The sequence below is a fragment of the Hibiscus syriacus genome, unplaced genomic scaffold, assembly GCF_006381635.1.
Source record: "Hibiscus syriacus cultivar Baekdansim isolate YM2019G1 unplaced genomic scaffold, ASM638163v2 tig00112857_pilon, whole genome shotgun sequence".
NCBI lineage: Eukaryota > Viridiplantae > Streptophyta > Magnoliopsida > Malvales > Malvaceae > Hibiscus > Hibiscus syriacus.
The window spans coordinates 1013811-1033439 of record NW_024063412.1 but is presented as its reverse complement, the minus strand read 5'-3'; the positions used below and the strand labels follow the sequence as shown (position 1 = coordinate 1033439).

The following is a 19629-nucleotide window of genomic DNA, read 5'->3' as shown; positions in this document are numbered from 1 at the left end:
CCCTAAAACGCACCTTATGCTTATATGGATACACGTGGGTATAACGCGACCCCTGGGACGTGCCTTGCCTTTTTTGGGTCTTTTTCCCGCACTCAGCTTAATGTTACGTTATACGTGCAAAATTATATATAATAATGTATATAAAAGGAGTTAACTAAATTAATTTAAAACTAAAAAGGAAAAAATAAATGAAGTGATATGAGTCACGCGCTGGTGAGTGGAATGGTGTTTTGTGTCAGTCACGTGAGTCTTTCACTCACTATCTTTCCGAAACAATTAAAACAAATTCATGCTTATCAAAAGCTTCAATCTTTTAAACAAAAGAAAAAATGCCAAAAACAAAGTTCAAATCTTTGCTTTATCTCTTCATCTTCTTCTGGGAATTTTTAACCTGTTTTTCTAGGCCTATAACTTACTCTTCGCAAACCAACTTGTTGTTCCCCTCCGACGCCGTTTCCATCCTCTCATTCAAATCCAAGGCCGACCTCGACAACAAGCTGCTTTACGCACTCAACAAGTGCTTCGACTGCTGCCAATGGCGCGGCGTCAAATGTGCCTAAGGTCGTGTCGTTCACTATAACCTTCAAAATTCCAGCTTACGTGGTGTTTTTCCCGCCAACTCCCTCTCCCGGCTCGACCAGCTTCGGCTCCTTAGTCTCCACAACAACTCCCTCTCCGGTCGGATCCCCAACTTGTTTTCAAGCCAAAGGAGAAAGGCTTGTGATCTATGATTATCAACCCAATGGAAGCGTTTTTAATCTCGTTCATGGTATGGATTTTCTATTTATTTATTAAAAAAAACACTTTGATAAGTGAGTAATGACTGAGTTTCACATTAATGTTGCGGCTGCATTGTTAGAATGGGAAAAAAACCTAATAAAGGTAAGGCGCGTCCCAGGGCTGCGCTCGTGTATTCATATCAACATAAAGCGTGCTTCAGGGGACGCCTTACCTTATATGGTGCCAAATCAGCATATAGCGCGGTGCAGAGGGCGCGCTTTACTGCTAAGGCTGTTAGATCAAGAAATATAGTACTAGTGTTAGATCGGTAAATATACCGGTCACCGATGATTTTTCGAGAAAAACGCCTTGTTTATCGTCCTCATAAACAGTAGGGACTAGTTGGTTCCTAATCACTTTCCTTTCACTTTATTTTCGGTTTAATCGATTTTAGCCACCGATTTTTTAATTAAATACATTTAATCCCTTATATTATCAATTCGTTTGATTTAAATCCTTTCGCTGTTAATTCCCATTAACCATTAAACATAAGTATTACATGACAAACAAAATATTTTAAAAAAATCCATGTCCCGCGTCAACTCTTCTTCTTTCTGTATATTTTTCTTCTTCACTTTTTCATTCTTTCATTCTCTCTCAAGCAAATCTTGCTCCATTTGTCTCAAGAGAAGCTCTAAGATCCCGGTGGCCGTCCGACTCAGCGCCGGCATTAGGCGTCGCCGACAGCCATCCGCCGTCACCCTCCACGTGTCTCTTCTTCTTCTTCTTCTTCTTCACATTAAACCACACATAACCATTTCACGTGTAAGCTCTCTCTCTCTCTCTCTATATATATATATATATATGCCCACAAGACCATTTCAATTCTGCATGCAAAAGTGCCGTTTTTATGTTTAAGTTCATAGAGATGGAAATAGCAATATATCTAGATTGCACTTCAGATGCTAATTCCTAAGAACTTGCTACGTTTCCTTTTTTTTTTTTCGAATTCTGAGTTTATATATGTTTACTTTCCCGTGAGGCCGAGAGAATGGAATTCATGAAACGGGTATGACGGATCTGATAATGTGAGTTTTTGGACTCTGGGAGATGAAGACTGTTAAAGCATGATAAAGCTAGCCTTGGAGAAAAGACTTTCTTTAGAATAGTTACTATTAGAAGACAGAGTTCAATTGGAAGATGGTAGAATGTGTTAAATATGTTGGACGTGGAACCTTGGAAATTTTAGAATCTACTCCTTTTCCCGTGTGGCATCAAGTATTAGATGCACGTAGGATTAAGAATGCGTTAAATGTGTTCCATCCATAGTGTTGAAAATGTTAGAATCTTCTCATTAATCTTCTCCTTGTCTTGCAAGTCCCATGGTATCAACTTTTACGAGTACTCTTGCTTTACATGTAATATTTGATCAGAATCATCCCCAAACGAGTTATTTATTTGTATTAAGCCTTTTGGATCTTGTCCTCTAGTGTCATTTTTATGTTGAAACTCCTTAAATGCATAGCGGCCCTGAAGGAGACCAATACTTGTATTTGTATTTGGCTCTTTTTAACTTTTAAGAGTAACCTCTTCTTGTCTATTTTCTTAAGGATAAAAATGGGGTCGGAAACTGAAGATTGCATTTTCTCCTCTTTTCATGTGATGCATGTCATTTTCCTAATGCAAGGGCTTTCGTTTCATTTTAAATCATTTTGCTTTTCATTAAGCCACGTATGCATCATCTTCTTGATGATTTTTGAATGTTGAGGTTGAAATACTCGTCCTTTATTGTGATTGAAGTGAATTCATCATATTTGAAAATAAAATATATTGGTTCAGTGGCATTTATAAAGGTCTTAAAAGTAAGATAAATACCTCAGAATAGTTCGTCTTCTTTGCTATAAACTAGTGTCTACCTTTTGGTTTATTTTTTAGAACAAGGAATTATTTCAAGATTTGGCTCCAGAGGAAGAGGTGTGTGAGGGGAGGCCGTCGAAGAAAGCGGCGGCGGAGTCGAGGGAGACCTGAAGTTAACGGCGGTGAAGAAGAAGAAGAAGAAGACACTTCACATGCTATCTCACTCACGTGGGTTTTTTTTTAATTCCCAACTCAGACTTCTGTTAATAAGTTGACGAAAATTAACGGTCGAGATATTTGAACCGGACGGACCGATAACGTAAGGGACTAAATGCACTTAATTAAAAAATCGATGACCAAAGTCAATCAGACCGAAAATAAAACCGAAAACAAAAAAGACTACAGTCATAGTTTACCCTTTTTTTATATTCAACAACCACAAGAGAAAGAAAACGGTTTTGGATGTTCTGTAAAATAAATTGATTTTCTCTTTAGAGTAATGACAGTAGTACATATATTGTAAAACTTATTAATATATATATATATACACACATATGTATGTAGCTATGTACATACATGCATACAAAACACCAAATCATCTATAACTAACATCCTTTGGAAACCATATTCAATGAGTACATCTGCAACTAAACATAAAAGTTGGAACCGAGAGACTCAAAGATGATGATCAGTCGCAAGAAATAAATATAAAAAAATGATTTCAGCAAAAAGAAAATGTCTAATCTCTTTTCTTGCCTTTATTTATATTAGCCATAACCTTCTTCTCTAAAATTACATACTGCTTCTTGATCTCAAGTATTGCCTTCTCAGCATGTGCATCCACCTCGTCCTCGTATTTCTCGTACAACACCGGCACGGTGTATAGCAGAAGAACCACTGTGTTATACAATTCTTCAATAAATCCAGATGTATTTGAAGTGCTGGAAAAAGAAGAACAAAATCGAATTCCTTACCGATGTAGACCAATGTCAAGAAGTTGAAACAGCTCCCCAGAACTGAGATGAACCATAATCCAGCAACGGCCTAGAGCAGCAAAACAAGATATTAATTTTTTTCACATTAACCCTTGAATTTGATTGTTTTCTTATTTTTAGTCCTTTTGATGACACGACACTCTAATATCGTTACACATGACACAACATGAAAATATCATGTCATTGAACCGAAAAATATGGAACAAAGTAAAGTTTAAGGATCAAGTTAAAAAAAAATACCAAATTCAAAGACTACAAGTTACTCCATCCCTTGGTTTTTAAGCAATAGCCTACACAAACATAACGGCTAAGCAAAATACCTAGCGACTTTGAAGACATAGCACAAGTTGGATTCAAAGTGAGTGTGGGTATAGGTATATATCCAACATGAGCATGTTTTATACATTCTAGTTTCCAGGGGCTGATATATGTCCACTGCACACTCATTATTTCGAGAAAAGTGTTAAATCTAATTTAATTTGTTAATGAAAATAGAAAAAAAAAAGACGAAAATTTGCATACCCAAAACTTTTAGAATAGAACAATAAAATTTTGGATCCCATTTTTTAATTTCTAGATACACCACTGCTAGTTTCATATTTCTGAAGAATCATAATATATTATTCATATTTAAATATGTATTGAAAAATATCATTTTATAAGAAATGAAGAGTTCAAGTGACACGGACTGTAACCAAATCCGTGCTAGAGAACTATTTTTCTTTATTATTTTTCACAATATAATAGTTAACTAGAAGAAAGCAAGGAGGGACATTAACGTTAACTTACACCGAGAAACGTCTTCAAATCTTTGCCGGTTGCAATGGTCCGCACAACATTCACAGCTAGGTTAATTTCAGTCGATAAACAAGATGCAGCTTTAAGGAGACACTTCTCAGAGATCACAACTTCTGGAATGGTTGGTGGGGAACTTGGAATGAACAAAGTTGATAAAGTTGCAATTAAGATTTTGATCACACGATCATATAAGGAACAAAAGAAGAATGATTGAAGAGCCTTACTTGTTGATGAAATGTGAGGCATTGGACCATAGGAAAAGTACTGATAAAGAGAGTATCAGTATGTGGCAAACCAGAGTGATCAAATGGTAATCAAGAACTTCAAAGAGAAACCAGAAAGTTGTTACGCCACCAAGCACGGCTCCAGAAACTCTCTTGTTCCTCCACAAAAGAATATCAGCAGCTGAAAATCAACATTGAATGAACATAAAAGACGATAGCAAATCATAGAAAAATAATAACCAAGGCTTTAATTGAGTAATGTCACAAGATTCATCTACTCATAATATCATTCACAACTCTCAAATTTCTCAAAATAATACATCAAAATGAAAGCGACTACGTTGAAATCCTCACTTTCGTAACTGAAATCAAACAAAAGAACGAAGCAGAATTCTGAAAAACTAGCATGGATCTAACCGAAATAAATTACATAAGCATTCGACTAACAAATTACATAAACAGGAAAAAAATGCATGAGAATGAAGGCAATAGCATTGAAATCGTGAATTTGAAAGATTTCATATCTGGACTCGATCAAGAGAGAGATAGCAAGCAGGATTCTGAATAGTAATTCTTTGATTTAAATATCAAATTAAGAAATCAATTGGTAAAACAAAGCATTTTTTAGAAAGCGAGTAACTGATGCTTATTTGATAAACTAAACATCGTCAAAAAATAAATAAAATGAATTCGCATAATCCAAATATATACATATAAACGATAATCATACGGAATAGTTTTACGTTTTCCGGAGCCTAAGACTTGGTGAAGAATCTTCGGAATAGTAATTCTTTGATTTAAATATTAGATTATGTAATCAATTAATAAAACATAGCATGCTATATAGCCGATTTAATAAAAATGAAATTCGCATAATCTATATACACATATAAACGATAAATCAAATGAAATAGTTTTACGTTTTCCGGCGCCTAAGACTTGGTGAAGAGGCTTCTCTCTGCCGAAGAGGCGATAAACCTTGGACTTGAAAGGGAGTTTGTGGCCATGAGAGCGCTTGTCGTCGTCGGAATCGGAGGACGATGAGGAGGAGGAGGACTTGCGGTGGATCTTGTCGGAGATCTTATCGGCGATCTCCTCCATCTTCGACTCGATGAGCTCCGCCATCGGATTCAATGTGCGGTTGGTTTCAAAGGATGGGAAGGCGTAAACCGAAGAGTTTAAATTTGTAAATGCCAAATGGTTATCCCAAGCTAAGGTCTTACGAGTGTAACGAAAAACGAGGGACGTGCTAATTTCTTGCTTTGGTTATTTATTCTCTTGCCTCACATTCGTTTCCCGTTTTAAAAATCTCTTCTAATTTAGATTAACGCTGAAATGACATAAAATCCCTACATTTTAACATTTTTATTTAGTTAAAATATTCACTAAATATATCTATATTTAAAAGAGAAAATAACCTCAGTCACCAAAAATGTCTTATAATATACGATTTTAACCAATTTTTTTTAAATTTGCTAAAATGACCAACTAAATCGCAATGCGATCGATAATTCGCAACGCGATCTCTGGTATCGCAAATCAGTTTCCAGATTCGCAACGCGAACTTCGACTATCGCATTGCGATTTACATATTCGCATTACGATAGTCCAAGTTCGCGTTACGATAGCCGAAGTTCGCATTGCGATTTTCCAAATTCGTTGCGATAGTCCAAGTTCGCGTTGCGATTTATTCCAAGTTCGTTGCGATAGTCCAAGTTCGCGTTGCGATTTATTCCAAGTTCGTTGCGATAGTCGAAGTTCGCGTTGCGATTTATTCCAAATTCGTTGTGATAGTCGAAGTTCGCGTTGCGATTTATTCCAAGTTCGCGTTGCGATTTATTCCAAGTTCGTTGCGATAGTCGAAGTTCGCGTTGAGATTTATTCCAAATTCCTTGCGATAGTCCAAAATCGCAACGACTGGTGGTATTGCATTTGTTTCTTAAGAATTTTCTCTAAAAATATAGTATTCGCGCGGACGTGTCGAAGACATGTATTACCACGACCACGACCACGACCACGACCCGAGACGAGACGGCGGCGGCGCGCGAGAGTCCCCCTTGTTCTCTATCACTCAATAAGGAAGTGAGAAAGCCAAGCCTTAAATACCATTCTCAATAGTGTTTCCAATACTATGTGGGATTGAGCATTACCAACACTTGTTCCCAATACTATGGGGGATTGAGCCTTAAATAGTGATATTATTTTTGAATGTTTTGCTTAAAATTGCAATAATCGCGATTGATTGTAGATTGACTTTTAATTATGACATATTTAATCGTATAATACTAATGCAATTGGTTGCTGATTCAGTTGTTTTAAGGTGCATGATTGTTAATTGTTTCCTGAATAATCACATTGTATTGGAAACAAGTGTTGATAATGCTCAATCCCACATAGTATTGGAAACACTATTGAGAATAGTATTTAAGGCTTGGCTTTCCTACTTCTTTGTTGAGTGATAGAGAACAAGGGGGACTCTCGCGCGCCGCCGCCGCCGCCGTCTCGTCTCGTGGTCGTGGTAATACGTCTCTTCGACATGTCCGCGCGAATACTATTTTTTTAGAGAAAATTCTTAAGAAACAAATGCAATACCACCAGTCGTTGCGATTTTGGACTATCGCAACGAATTTGGAATAAATCGCAACGCGAACTTCGACTATCGCAACGAATTTGGAATAAATCGCATTGCGATAGTCCAAGTTCGCGTTGCGATAGTCGAAGTTCGCGTTGCGAATCTGGAAACTGATTTGCGATACCGGAGATCGCGTTACGAATTATCGACCGCATTACGATTTAGTTGGTCATTTTGGCAAATCCAAAAAAAGTTAGTTAAAATCGTATATTATAAGACATTTTTGGTCACTGAGGTTATTTTCTCTATTTAAAATAAGGTGTATATATATATATATATACACACACAAAATTAGATTTCTATTTATCAAATAAAAAAATGTCATATGTTCTTATGGCACGATTCTGATGGGTTTTTATATTTTTTCGCATATTTTTGCGGTCATTTTGGTTCTCTTACAAAAATCATCACGATATTTATTTCCTGATTGATTAGTTGGTGGTCACGTATAATCATATTCCTCTTTTGATAAAAGGTTGTTTGCCAATGTAGTCATAATTATATAGCGGAGTATCCTACCAAATTATTTGATCTGCTCTCCACTCCTTTATTACTTCATCAAGCGTCTTATTCAACATAAACAATAAGTTTGTACGAATGTTATTGGGTTTTGATATTGATATTTAGAATGTTTTAATTTTCTTTGTATTTTTAAGTTTATTATTTACTTTTGTATGAGTATTTTGGTGACTATTGTCTTTAATTTTTTCTCTTTTTTATGATGCGTTTTAATTTTGATTCATTCTATTATTAATAAAATTTAGTTATCATTGTTAAAAAAATAAAATAATATATATATGCATGCTAGGTGCGGGTATAGATTTCTACATTAAAAATCAGTTAGAATTTCGAGTTGTATGACAAATAAATAATATAATACTCAGGTCAGATTCATGTAAATGAAAAACTCAGTATCTGACCCGACCCATCTCTAAATCAACTCTTAATTTACAGGGTAAATTACATTATAAGTTATTAATTCACATATAAATAATCATTTTAATCAAAATTTTAAAATAACTATTAAATTCTTTAACGGCTATAAAATTTAAATTAAGTTTTATTTAACTATTACAAATTCAATAAATTTTATCGAATTATTAGCATTGACACATTATTCTTTATTTCACTTTTTTATATTAAGCGACGTTAGTGTTAGAAAGCTCGCTAAAATAGCATGTTATGAAATTAAAGATATGCCATCAAAAACGCGGCAATTTTACTCAAATAACACCATAACAACAAAATATTACTTGCACATTTTCTACAAATATTATCGATCTAACACAATATTTTTTACAAAGCAAGCATCATGAGGCGCGCATTCATAAAGTTTTGTCCGAATTGACGTCACGATGGAAAAGCACGGATCATAAAGCGCGTCTTCACGGGTTTTTGTCATAGTTGCCACCACATAACAAAGGCACGGATCATAAAGTGTGTCTTTCATTATTCACTTTGAATTATTGAGCACTCCATTATTACATGGGCTTTAACTCTCTCGGTTATTCACCCATCCCCTTCCCCTATAAATACTACCGAATGCAAATATCAAACTACACCAAAATTACTTTCAGATTATTCCTTTATCATACTAAGTATATTTTGTTATAGATTTTAGAAGATAATTTTTTTTTATTATATTATATTTTTTTATTTAATTATTTTATCAAATTTTATTGTACTAATTATTTTATATTATTTTTTATGGTTGTGAAATGGAAGATGTGATTATATCTCGAGACATTTTATCGATACGGTAACAATATTAACTTATGTTATTTAAATTATTGTGAAATTTTTTATTTTTTTAGCATTAGTTTATATTTTAATTTGTATAATATTTATTTAATCAGGTGTATTTCAGTTGTTGTTTTTGCATATATATATATATGATTATCAATCTTTCAAACTCTCAAAATGAGGCGTATTTTAGCTATTGTTTACTATGATGGATAAATTCGGGAAGATGAAATCGGCGTTGTCTTCTCATCAAATCATTTAGTCAGAATATCCTTCAAAAGTAACATTACTCTTGAGGAGTTGATCACTAAAATTTCAAGGAAGATTTATATTTGAAGTACTAGAAGATTGTCCTTACTTCAGTACAGATTTCCAACAACACTATTTTCTTTAACTTATACAACGTTTGAACTCTCCAACGATGATGATGTTGCTATGATGGTTGATGCTCAGAATAAAAATTCATATGCTGTTACACAAATGTATGCCACATTTGTTGAAGTGTATGTGGTTCATGGTATGTCATTATGCTCACACTATGGGCTGACTCAACAAGCTGATCAAGTTCACAACCTAACTCAAGTAATGTGTAATGATTTTAACTCTTTAATGAGAAATCCACATTTTGGTATCATCCCATCAAGTTCAATGGGGAGACATTCATCAGCAACTTGTTACGATCTCCACCGAGGAGACTATACAAAAAATATGTATGTCAACATCGCTTACAGTTCAAATGGAAGACATCCATCTGCCAATTTATTTGACCTTAATATGGAGATGCCCTTAACACAACAATTTATTCAGTACCCATTTGACACAATGCCTACAAGTTCCAAGGGGAGGCATTCAACTACGAGCTTCTTTGATCTCAATATAGAGATGCCTACGACACAACACTTAGTTTAAAACTCGTACGACATGATGCCTTTAAGTTCAAGGGGAAGACATCCAACTACCAGCTTGTTCGACCTAAATATCGACATCACTGAGGAACCCTCATCTCCACCAAAATAACCTCTTCGTGAGCCAGATGCGGATGATGTTGAGACTGGACTATTCGTTGAGCCAGAATCACCGCAATTCAACATGGACTCCGATAGTGATAATGTAGATGAAGTTCCCACAAATATGGTACACACAAAACCTCCATCACACATGTATGAAGCTGATTATGGTGCAATGTACGGGCCAAAATTTGTGGATATACCTAACGTTGGTGACTATGAATTTTAACTCATCAATCAATGATGGTGAGTTATATATCGTAATGGAGTTTCCATCCAAAGAAGAAATGATGATTGCAATTAAGAATTACAACATTTGTAATTTTGTTCACTCTAAAGTCGACCTATCCACCACCAAAAGTATGTATGCTACTGTGTCCAACGTGATAACGGATGCAACTGTATGGTTCGTGTATGGAAGAGTAAAAGTAAAACAACATATGAAAACTAGTATACAAAGATCCTCATACATGCTGTGCTGGAGGGATCAACCAAGACTATCTCAACTTAGACTCTGACATTATCTACCAAGTCATCATGCTCATGGTCAAAGCAAGCTCCCATATAGTTATATGGCGCTGATTTTAGCTATAAAATATCAATATGGGCACACCGTATCCAATTCGTCTAGTATATCACGATAATTTTTCTTTATAGATGACCACCTATTCAGTGTAAAAAATCATTATATACTCAAAAAAATTATTTATATACAAACTCATAATTGAAATTACCTCAATAATAATGGGAAGACTAACGAGTTTTTCACGATCAAACATAAAAAGGGCATGTGATATCACGCCCATGATTGCAGAAGAATGAGACATCTACCGATAACATTTTTTGATAATCAGTTACTTGACACATTTCTCTATACAGAGATGTCAAAATCGCAGAGCCCTAACTGAATGAGCCGACAACTAAAAATATGTGAGATGATGCAACCACATACAATGAACTTGGTTGCAAGATTTATTGCCATCAATATCCCTCTTATGAGTTGCAATATGCAAGTCGAGACAAATATTTGAGTCTGTTCCTCGAAACAATCGTCGCTCAACCGTCGAAAATTTCTAACCAACCATGATAACGGTATTCGACCACCCGTTGAAATTAAGCAGGATACATTCAAGATACTCCTCACACAAGGAATGCCAATCACCATCTGATACACCAAAAATAACATCCTCATCTACCGGAAGCCCCAAATGCAAGGAAACATCCTCCCGCGTAATAACGCACTCTCCACTCGAAAGATGGAATATGTGTGTTTTTTGTCTCCACCTCTCAATCAGTGCATAAATAAAGTTGGATTTAAGGTTACAATGCCCTTCATGTTTCGCTATGTAATCGAATCCAGCCCCATCTAAATACGGTCATACATGACTCGGTATCTTTAATTTAGCGTTACGAATAAATGGATCTAATATACATCATTCACCTAATTAAATAAATAATATACAAATTAAAATATAAACTAATACTAAAAAATATATGAATAAAATATTCACAATAAATAAAATAACATAATTTAAAATTATTAAAGTATCGATAAAATAACTCTACATATGATTCTCATCTAAATACAACAATCTACCCTCATTTTATAACTATAAAAAATAATAAAAAAATAGTATAATAAAATAATAAACTATTAAATACTTATAATATAATAAAAATTTAGTTTCTAAAAATGATAATTATTCTTACTTAAAACTTAATAAACTGATATATAAAAGGAAAAAAATAGAGTGCTTGTGTGGTATTAGTGTTGGATAATGAGTTATTTATAAGATATGTGGGCGGGGGTTGGGAGGTATTTAAGGTGGGGCGGTTGAGATTTAAATTCAATGCGCGGATTATGATTTACGCCTTCCGCCACATGTTTGATTCTTAGTAAAGACGTGCTTCATGATATGTTTTTTACTATTGTGACGCTAGCTCGGATAAAACCACACGAAGATGCACATTATGATTCGTGTTTTTTCACCGTGACTTCAGTTTAAACAAAACCCTGAAAAGACGTGCCGTATGGTCCACGCTTTGTCAAAAAAAATACTAGATCAATAATATTTGGAGAAAAAATGCCTGACAGATAATATTTAATTGTTAGTTTGATTTTTGGGTAAAATTACCTCAAAACGCACGTTTTAAAATATATTTCCACATAAATATTCTTTTATTAAATTGATATTATTTTCTCAATAATATTAGTATTAAATATCATTTTGATAAAAAAATATTAAAAGTATTAAAAGCATTAAAAGCATCCTTTACAATTTGATTATCTTATCCATTATCTCTTGTAATTTTTGAGCTAATACTAATTTAAAATATCATCCCATATTTTATAAGGGGACTTATTTATATATTGTAATATGAATAAATATTTAATACATTTTATAATAGGATAAATTACAAATTTAATTATTTAACTATTATTTTTTGTTTTGTTTTAATCACTCAATTATTTTTTTTAAAAATTATATTTAGCGTTTAGTTTTAGTTTCATTTTTACTCACCCGTCTTTAAGAAATTAAACATAAGATAATGTCACATCATCATTGAGAAAAATATAAAAATTTAATGTCAGTAATTCTGTTAATTTTTTAACGATGAATTATTAAAATTAAACAAAAGTAAACGTATCGTATGATTTAAAAAATAGTTAAATGATTAAAATAAAATAAAAGTGATAATTAGGGCGCTAAACGTGTAGTTTACCATTTATAATATCAATGCATGAATAATCATCCTGACGAGTGACGAAGGAATTTAGATTCGGGGTATGATGCGAAATCCAAATCCAAGTCAAATCGTGTAATGTAGCCCACCCTATTTCCGGCTCAGAAAGACCCGTCTGACTACATCTATTGATAACCATCACTTAACTTCTTTTCTCTACTTTATTATTTTTGGTATCATCACATCTATATATTTAATCATTAAATTTTTAAAATTATTAATATAAATTATCAAGTTTGCTATATTTTATTACCTAAATTTTTAAATTTTTTAAAATTTAACGTTAAAATATAAATAAAAATAATAAATTAAAATAAAAATTAAAGTTTTAACAATGAGTTATTAAAATAAAATAAAAATTATATTTTAAATATATTTTTTAAAAAATAAAAAATTTAAATAATAAAATAGATCAAATTCAATAATTTTTAAATATTAAATACGTAATTTATTCTTAATTCATTTGAAAATATATTATAACTAAGATTTTTCTTTTTGCTAATAAAAAGTTTAGGTCAAGTGTAACTACTCCAATCCAGAATCAAAGTATACCTAAGACTTAATTTAAATTTACATAAAAATTTATAAATTACCTATTAAAAATAATTATAATAAAACTCAAACAATTTACAAACTCAAATTTCTCGATCTTAACTACTTTTAACCTTATAACTAAGATCGTTTTGCTGAGTAATTTGCATCATTTGCAGAAGATTGTCTTTCGTCACTCTCTCGCAACAACATGCTCCTCCACGCGCTCTACCTGTTAGTTTCTCACGCAAACTATAATCATTCTATACAAATTTTGCAATTAAAATAGTAAAATAACTTCTTATGCCCCTCACATATTTAAAATTAGATAAAATTATCTTTATAATAAATATTATATTTATAATATAATGTATAAATTTTTTTCCTCTTTGCTTTTAAAGTAATATAACGATAAAATTAATATATAATTCATTTTTAAAGAAACTTGGAGGATTTATGTTGGGTTTGAGAATATCAAAATATTTTTTATCGAAAAGAATATCATATTCACATTTATGAGATTAAAAAAAAGGAATGACCTATAAATTTTGAGATCGAATAGTCATCGTTAATGATAGTCGATGATGACTATTGGACTTTATCAAATATAAAAGTGATAAAAAAATATTTTCTTCAAAATTATTGACTAGAGTAAGATAAACTCAAAATGAAAATAACTAATACTGTAGTTTACCCAAAATCCTCTAAGGGTAAATTATGCGAATAGTCCTCTTTATTTTCAGTATGACTGACTTTGCTAATCAATTTAAAAATTAAAGGTACATGATCCCTAATGTTATCGATTCATTTAATTTTAGTTTCTAACGTTATCGATCTATTCGATTTTAGCCCCTCAGCCGTTAAATCATGTTCAATTCAATCCTTCAGCTATGTCACATATTCGTTAAGGGTTGACGGAGGAGGGACTTAAACTACACGAACCGATAATGTTAGAGATCATTTACCCTTAATTTTAAAATTGGTGATCAAAGTCAAACAGACCCTAAACAAAAGGGACTATTCATATAATTTATTTATACTTTAATCAATATTAAAATTTTACTTTATGATATTATTAATATAATAAATTAATTTAAGAAAATCACTTGTATAATTTGCTTTTGAACAAACTACCTATTTAGTATCTAAACTATCAATTTTGATATGTTTTAGTACTTAATTTTTTTTTTAAAATCATACCTAACGTTTAGTTTTTGTTTCATTTTAGTACCCGGTTAAAAACTTCACACGTTTAGTATCTAAACTATCTATTTTGGTTCATTCTAATTCCTAAACTTTCATTTTTTTTTTCAAAATTTAAAGTTAAATTTTGAAAGATGTACTAAAATGAAATAAAAAAACTAAATTTTATATATGATTTAAAAAAACTAAAAGTTTAGATATTAAAAACAAATCAAATTTGATAATTCAGATATTAAACAAGTTATTTACCCTAAACCTTTTATTATATCTAATAAAAGTTAATAAATGGGTTAACTATAGGAATGGTAACTTATATTTGTGTTTTGTCTATTTTTGGACATTAATTTAAAAAAATATGCTCAATTTTATTTTTATTTAATTAAGATATGGTCACCCCGAGCTAACTGCCGTTGACATCAGTTAAATATTTTGATATATTCACACATTTGATCACCATTATTTATATATTTTTTAATTTAGTAATACTTTTAATAAATTATACATTTTAAAATGAAAATAAAAATAAAATGTTTTTAAATTAAGTTAATAATAAAATATATTTAAAAAGTTGATATAAAAATATTTTCATTTAATATATATAAATTATATTATATATAATTCGGACGGATACTCGGTTCATAATTTTTTTATTTTTCCTTTAAATTATATTATATTTAAAAAAAATTATAAAAGATTCTAAAATTTAAAATTTAAAAGTATATAATATATATAATCCACATATAAAGTTTAAAAATTTAAATTTCATAATTGAAATAAAATTTATTAAAATTTAAAAGAAAGAAATATAATTAAATTTCAAATATTTTGAAGTTAAAATGAATATTTTAAAAATAATTTTGAATGTTAATGTGAACTAATTTATGAAATTAAGAATTTAACGTTATGGTGTCAAAATTTAAAAAATTAGGATTTTAGAATGTTAGAGTGAAATAATGTGAGGAGTATGAATAAAAATTTAATATAAAATAAAATGAAAAATAAAAAGTATATAATAAATCGGGTACCTTTTTAACCAATATTTTGTGACCTATGCTCGACCCAGAAACTCGGTAGAGTACCCGACCCGAAAAATTAGATATTTTATTATAAATAAACAATATTTTTTAATTGGATCAACGGGTTGATGAGTTAGCTCATTCGGGTTGAGTATTTTTGAACAAGCTTACTGGCATGACATGTGGTATCGTTTAATTAAGGATTAAATTTATTTTAATTTATTAAAAGTATGATTAAATTTAAAAATTATGTAAGTAACAATAACTAAATATATAATTATATAAAAAATATTTAACTCTGATTAAAGATAATTAACTTAAAGGTGAAAATATATTAATTAAATAAAACCAAAATTTGTCGTATCTTATTTTTTTAAAAATTAATTATTTAAAATAGGTAAAACACAAAAATAAATTATCTTCTACATAGTTAACTTGGATAAATTGACAGGAAAAATATATGTTATTATATTTCTCTCTCTCTCTCTCTCTCTCTCTCTCTCTTCCGAATCTCTTTGTAAAAGTGAATATCAAAAGCTTACCTCACTCCCCTGAAACACCATTTTCAATTCCCTGTCATCAAAGGAAGTGCAGAGAGCCCCTTTTTTGAGCTTTTTAAATAGCTAAAATCCCCACCACCGAAGTGGAAACCCTAAAAATCACTCTGCTTTTCCCTTTTGGATTCATTCTCCTTTTGTTTCTTATCCATGGAAGCTCTGAATTTTCTGAGGTTTTGGAAAAATGGTTATGGTGTTCACAGAGTGAACCAAACCCATCCTTGTAATGGAAACGGCGGCGCCACCACCACCACCACCACCACCACCGAGGTTTCCGATCATGAGTTTGATGAAGGAGATGACGGTTTCATCGACTTGCAGTTCCCTTTGCATGGGGTTAAATTTCGAGTATTTACTCCCAAGAAACCGAAACCAGAGGCCACGAAGCACGAGAAGCATTTCACCAGAGAAAACAGCTCGCGGAAAACTAATGGCAAAACCGATGATTCCTCGAAGAGATCATCCAAAGATCTGGTGCACAAATGCTTGAACGTAATCAAGCCATTGTCCACAAGAATCAGCATAAAGAATAGTCAAAGAGAAAAGGTGGGAATCTCTGGTGACTCACCATTGTTTTCTCCTGCGACGGCGTATTCCACGAAGGAGAAGCAGGGGAATACCAGAGGGACTTACAAACATCTGGAAAAGAGCAAATCGTCGTCAGCTGCGGCGTCGCCAATTAACCGGAGAGATGATTCATTGCTGCTACAACACGATGGTATCCAAAGCGCCATTTTGCATTGCAAGAGATCTTTCAATTCATCAAGAGGTAATAATCTTATAGCAAAATTTAAAGCTTTGGGTTTAATTTAAAATCCGATTCTCAGATTGTTTTCTTTTTCTGGGTTGGTATTGTCGGCAGAATCTTCTTGGTTGTCGAGATGCCCAAGTGATCCTTCTTCACAAGATAAACTAAGCAATGCATCTTCAACAGGTATACATATACATTGAGAAAAACAATCTTCTTAATCGCTGATTAATCTTTTTTTCTCTATTTGCCCCCAGATTCTTCTCTGTTTTCAGGAGTTGCAAGCAATTGTGCAAGAACATCCAGCGATGAAGGAAATGTACTCAGCACCTGAAAGAAAAGGAACGATTTTTATTATCATGATGTAAAAATTCAAAATGGAAACAAGAAAAAAACAAAGGGTGCTGTTGTTTTTTGATTGTTAGCCATCATGAGCAGTGGTGGTTGAATTAGGTTTCTCGCGTGTAAAGTTTTTGTCATTATGAAGAAATTGGAACTTCTCTCTTTATTTTGGATTCTTTTTGTTCTTCTTCTTGTCGGGAGACTGTGTTTGGTCTGATTTCTGCAGTTGGAAGCATATATAATGTTTGGTTTGAGAAGGTGAGATTTCTTTCACATCAAAGAAGTGATAATGTTTTTAGTCACTCTATTGTCTTGAGATTAAAGATTTAATCCTTCAATTTTAATCATCTGCAATTTGATCCTTAATTTTTATGATGCTATTATTATTTTTGGTTGTAATAGTATCAGCTTCTGTTCCATACAGTAACGAGACCAACAACATGGAGTATTAAAAAAATGGGTAAATTGCATGTTTAGTACTTGAATTATCAATTTTAATCATTTTCTATATAGATCAATTTGACGGTGTGGGAAGACTTCCAAAGCGAAAGGATCCGATTGTGGAGAAGGTATATCCGATTAGACGGCAAAGGATTTTAACCACCCGCGTGAGTTCCAAACTTTTGAGAGCGAGATTATAGACTCGATCTGAAAAGTTGATAATTTGGATGCCATCGGATTCGCCAACTTCAACATCAGTTTCCAGCAATTCAATATCATCATCATCATCAAGGGAAATAAGGTCTTCAGGAGGCACATCGACGTTTGCGCCGATTACCATATCACGATAAGATGCAGGAGTCTGCGAAGCTTGGGAATTGTGGACGTCCATGTCAGAGCGAAGGCCGAAAGAGGGAGGTGATGGGCCGTCCGGCGGATCTCTATCACGCCAGCCCTGCCTCTTTGGAAGTTGTTGAATATCAGGGGGTCGGGTGGGAGAGTCATCTAGGGTTTCTTACACATTCTCTTTGTTTTGAATTTATCAAAATCTTAATTCAACGGATTAAGCGTTTGAGGTATGATTTTGATTTTTTTTTTTAAATTTAGTTATTAAATCGAATTAAAATTGATAATTTATAAATTAAATGTGTAGTTTATAGTCATGGTGGTGCCTCATCTGATCTTATACCATCGGACAACTGTTTCCCACAATTTGTTTGTCTTTATTCCTATATTGCATTGTGTAAATGAATCTATCATTTTTTTACAAAAAGATAAACAATTTGATACACGTTCCATTTAAAGATTAGATTCTATAATCTAATCTGTTATTATTTTCAATCCTAAATTTTATTTTTAATAGAATAAATATCATTCAAATAGATAACTTCTAATATAATCTACTAAACGTTTAATGATACTTACAAATTATGTATTAAATAAGACTATTGATAGAACAGAGAGAGACGCTAGAGATACGTTGTTATTTTTAGAGGTTATGAGTTCGAGTACCAACGGTAGTAACAGAGTGATTGAGCGTTCATTGTCAAATAGTTAAAAGTATTTAGAACGCAAACTATTTTGTAATCACATTAATTTAATAAAGAGAGATAGACATTGGATAACGGATGTTAAATTTCAACGACACATGTCACATTTATATTTTTTAAAAATATTTAATTTAAAAAAACTTAAAAAATATTTTTTAAAAAATAATATTTTATCCCCATGACCTGCCCTTTCCCCTTCCCCTTCTCCTGCTGATCACTTCAACGTAGTTATCTATGACTCCCCTCCACTGGAAGCCGTAGGTATCTGCATTTCTGAAGCTCACATCTTCACCATTGCCGCTGGAACGCAGCGTTAGCCTATTCTTATAGGTCCCCTAGTATGTAAATTTACCTTCATGATTCAGAACGATCCAAATAAGTAATTTTATCTCAAGTACTCATTTGGACCAAAAAAATTAAATGTATATATCAATTTAAGCAAAGAAAATATATTCAAACACATAATTGGACAACATCAACTCCACTAAATCAAATTCATTACTGCTCGACCTTAACTCAACAACAAAGTCAATTATCCTGGTCGATCCAATCCTAGATCGACCTTTCTTTATCGTGACCTCCCCAATCGGTGTGTCCCTGTATGCAAACGTTACATGAAACATGTGTTCATTTGCAGGTGGAACAAAGGGGAGCTTCGGCCCCAACGTTAATGGCCCCATTGACGAATGATCCCGATCAAACACGAACTTTGGGTTGTTTGTATGCATGGCCGTTAACACGTAAACCGATAATAATTCATCTGGAACATCCAGACAGTCATCAGATCTCTGAAGCAACCTCAAGAACAGGAAGATTTGACCTTGAAATGATCATTCGAGCTCAATGGAAAGAATCTGGCTGTACTTGCTGCTCCTATGGTCATTATTGTACTGATTATCTGATTATAGTTTTTTCAGTACTGGTATTCACCACCAAACATCCAAAGTTTCGAATGAGCTCGGTTATGGTCTTGAGTCGACTATAGTTCTCCCTGAACCCTTTGTTCAACATGAGACCTGTT

At 32.5% G+C, this 19629-nt stretch overlaps 2 protein-coding genes across 2 annotated transcripts; one reads left to right on the top strand and one right to left on the bottom strand.

Moving 5' to 3' along the window:
* Positions 1 to 3316: 3316 nt before the first annotated feature.
* Positions 3317 to 5776, bottom strand: LOC120184060 (reticulon-like protein B1). Its single transcript, XM_039188627.1, has 5 exons — positions 5515 to 5776; positions 4595 to 4775; positions 4362 to 4503; positions 3552 to 3621; positions 3317 to 3474 (listed from the first exon to the last, which is right to left on the bottom strand). Exons 1-5 carry the CDS (start codon positions 5717 to 5719, stop codon positions 3317 to 3319), a joined length of 756 nt encoding a protein of 251 aa, XP_039044558.1. The 5' UTR covers positions 5720 to 5776.
* Positions 5777 to 15977: 10201 nt separating this feature from the next.
* On the top strand, positions 15978 to 17110 carry LOC120184181 (probable membrane-associated kinase regulator 5). The gene is made up of 3 exons (XM_039188708.1): positions 15978 to 16797; positions 16891 to 16962; positions 17052 to 17110. Exons 1-3 carry the CDS (start codon positions 16179 to 16181, stop codon positions 17108 to 17110), a joined length of 750 nt encoding a protein of 249 aa, XP_039044639.1. The 5' UTR covers positions 15978 to 16178.
* Positions 17111 to 19629: the final 2519 nt, after the last annotated feature.

Bases quoted from the DNA above. Each gene is read 5' to 3' on its own strand.
- LOC120184060 (XM_039188627.1), bottom strand. From the start codon at position 5,719: ATGGCGGAGCTCATCGAGTCGAAGATGGAGGAGATCGCCGATAAGATC. The intron at 4,504-4,594 runs GTAAGGCTCTTC...GTTCATTCCAAG, and splicing joins GCCTCACATTTCATCAACAA to TTCCCCACCAACCATTCCAG. The intron at 3,622-4,361 runs GTAAGTTAACGT...TTGCTGCTCTAG, and splicing joins ATTTGAAGACGTTTCTCGGT to GCCGTTGCTGGATTATGGTT.
- LOC120184181 (XM_039188708.1), top strand. From the start codon at position 16,179: ATGGAAGCTCTGAATTTTCTGAGGTTTTGGAAAAATGGTTATGGTGTT. The intron at 16,798-16,890 runs GTAATAATCTTA...TATTGTCGGCAG, and splicing joins ATCTTTCAATTCATCAAGAG to AATCTTCTTGGTTGTCGAGA. The intron at 16,963-17,051 runs GTATACATATAC...CTCTGTTTTCAG, and splicing joins AAGCAATGCATCTTCAACAG to GAGTTGCAAGCAATTGTGCA.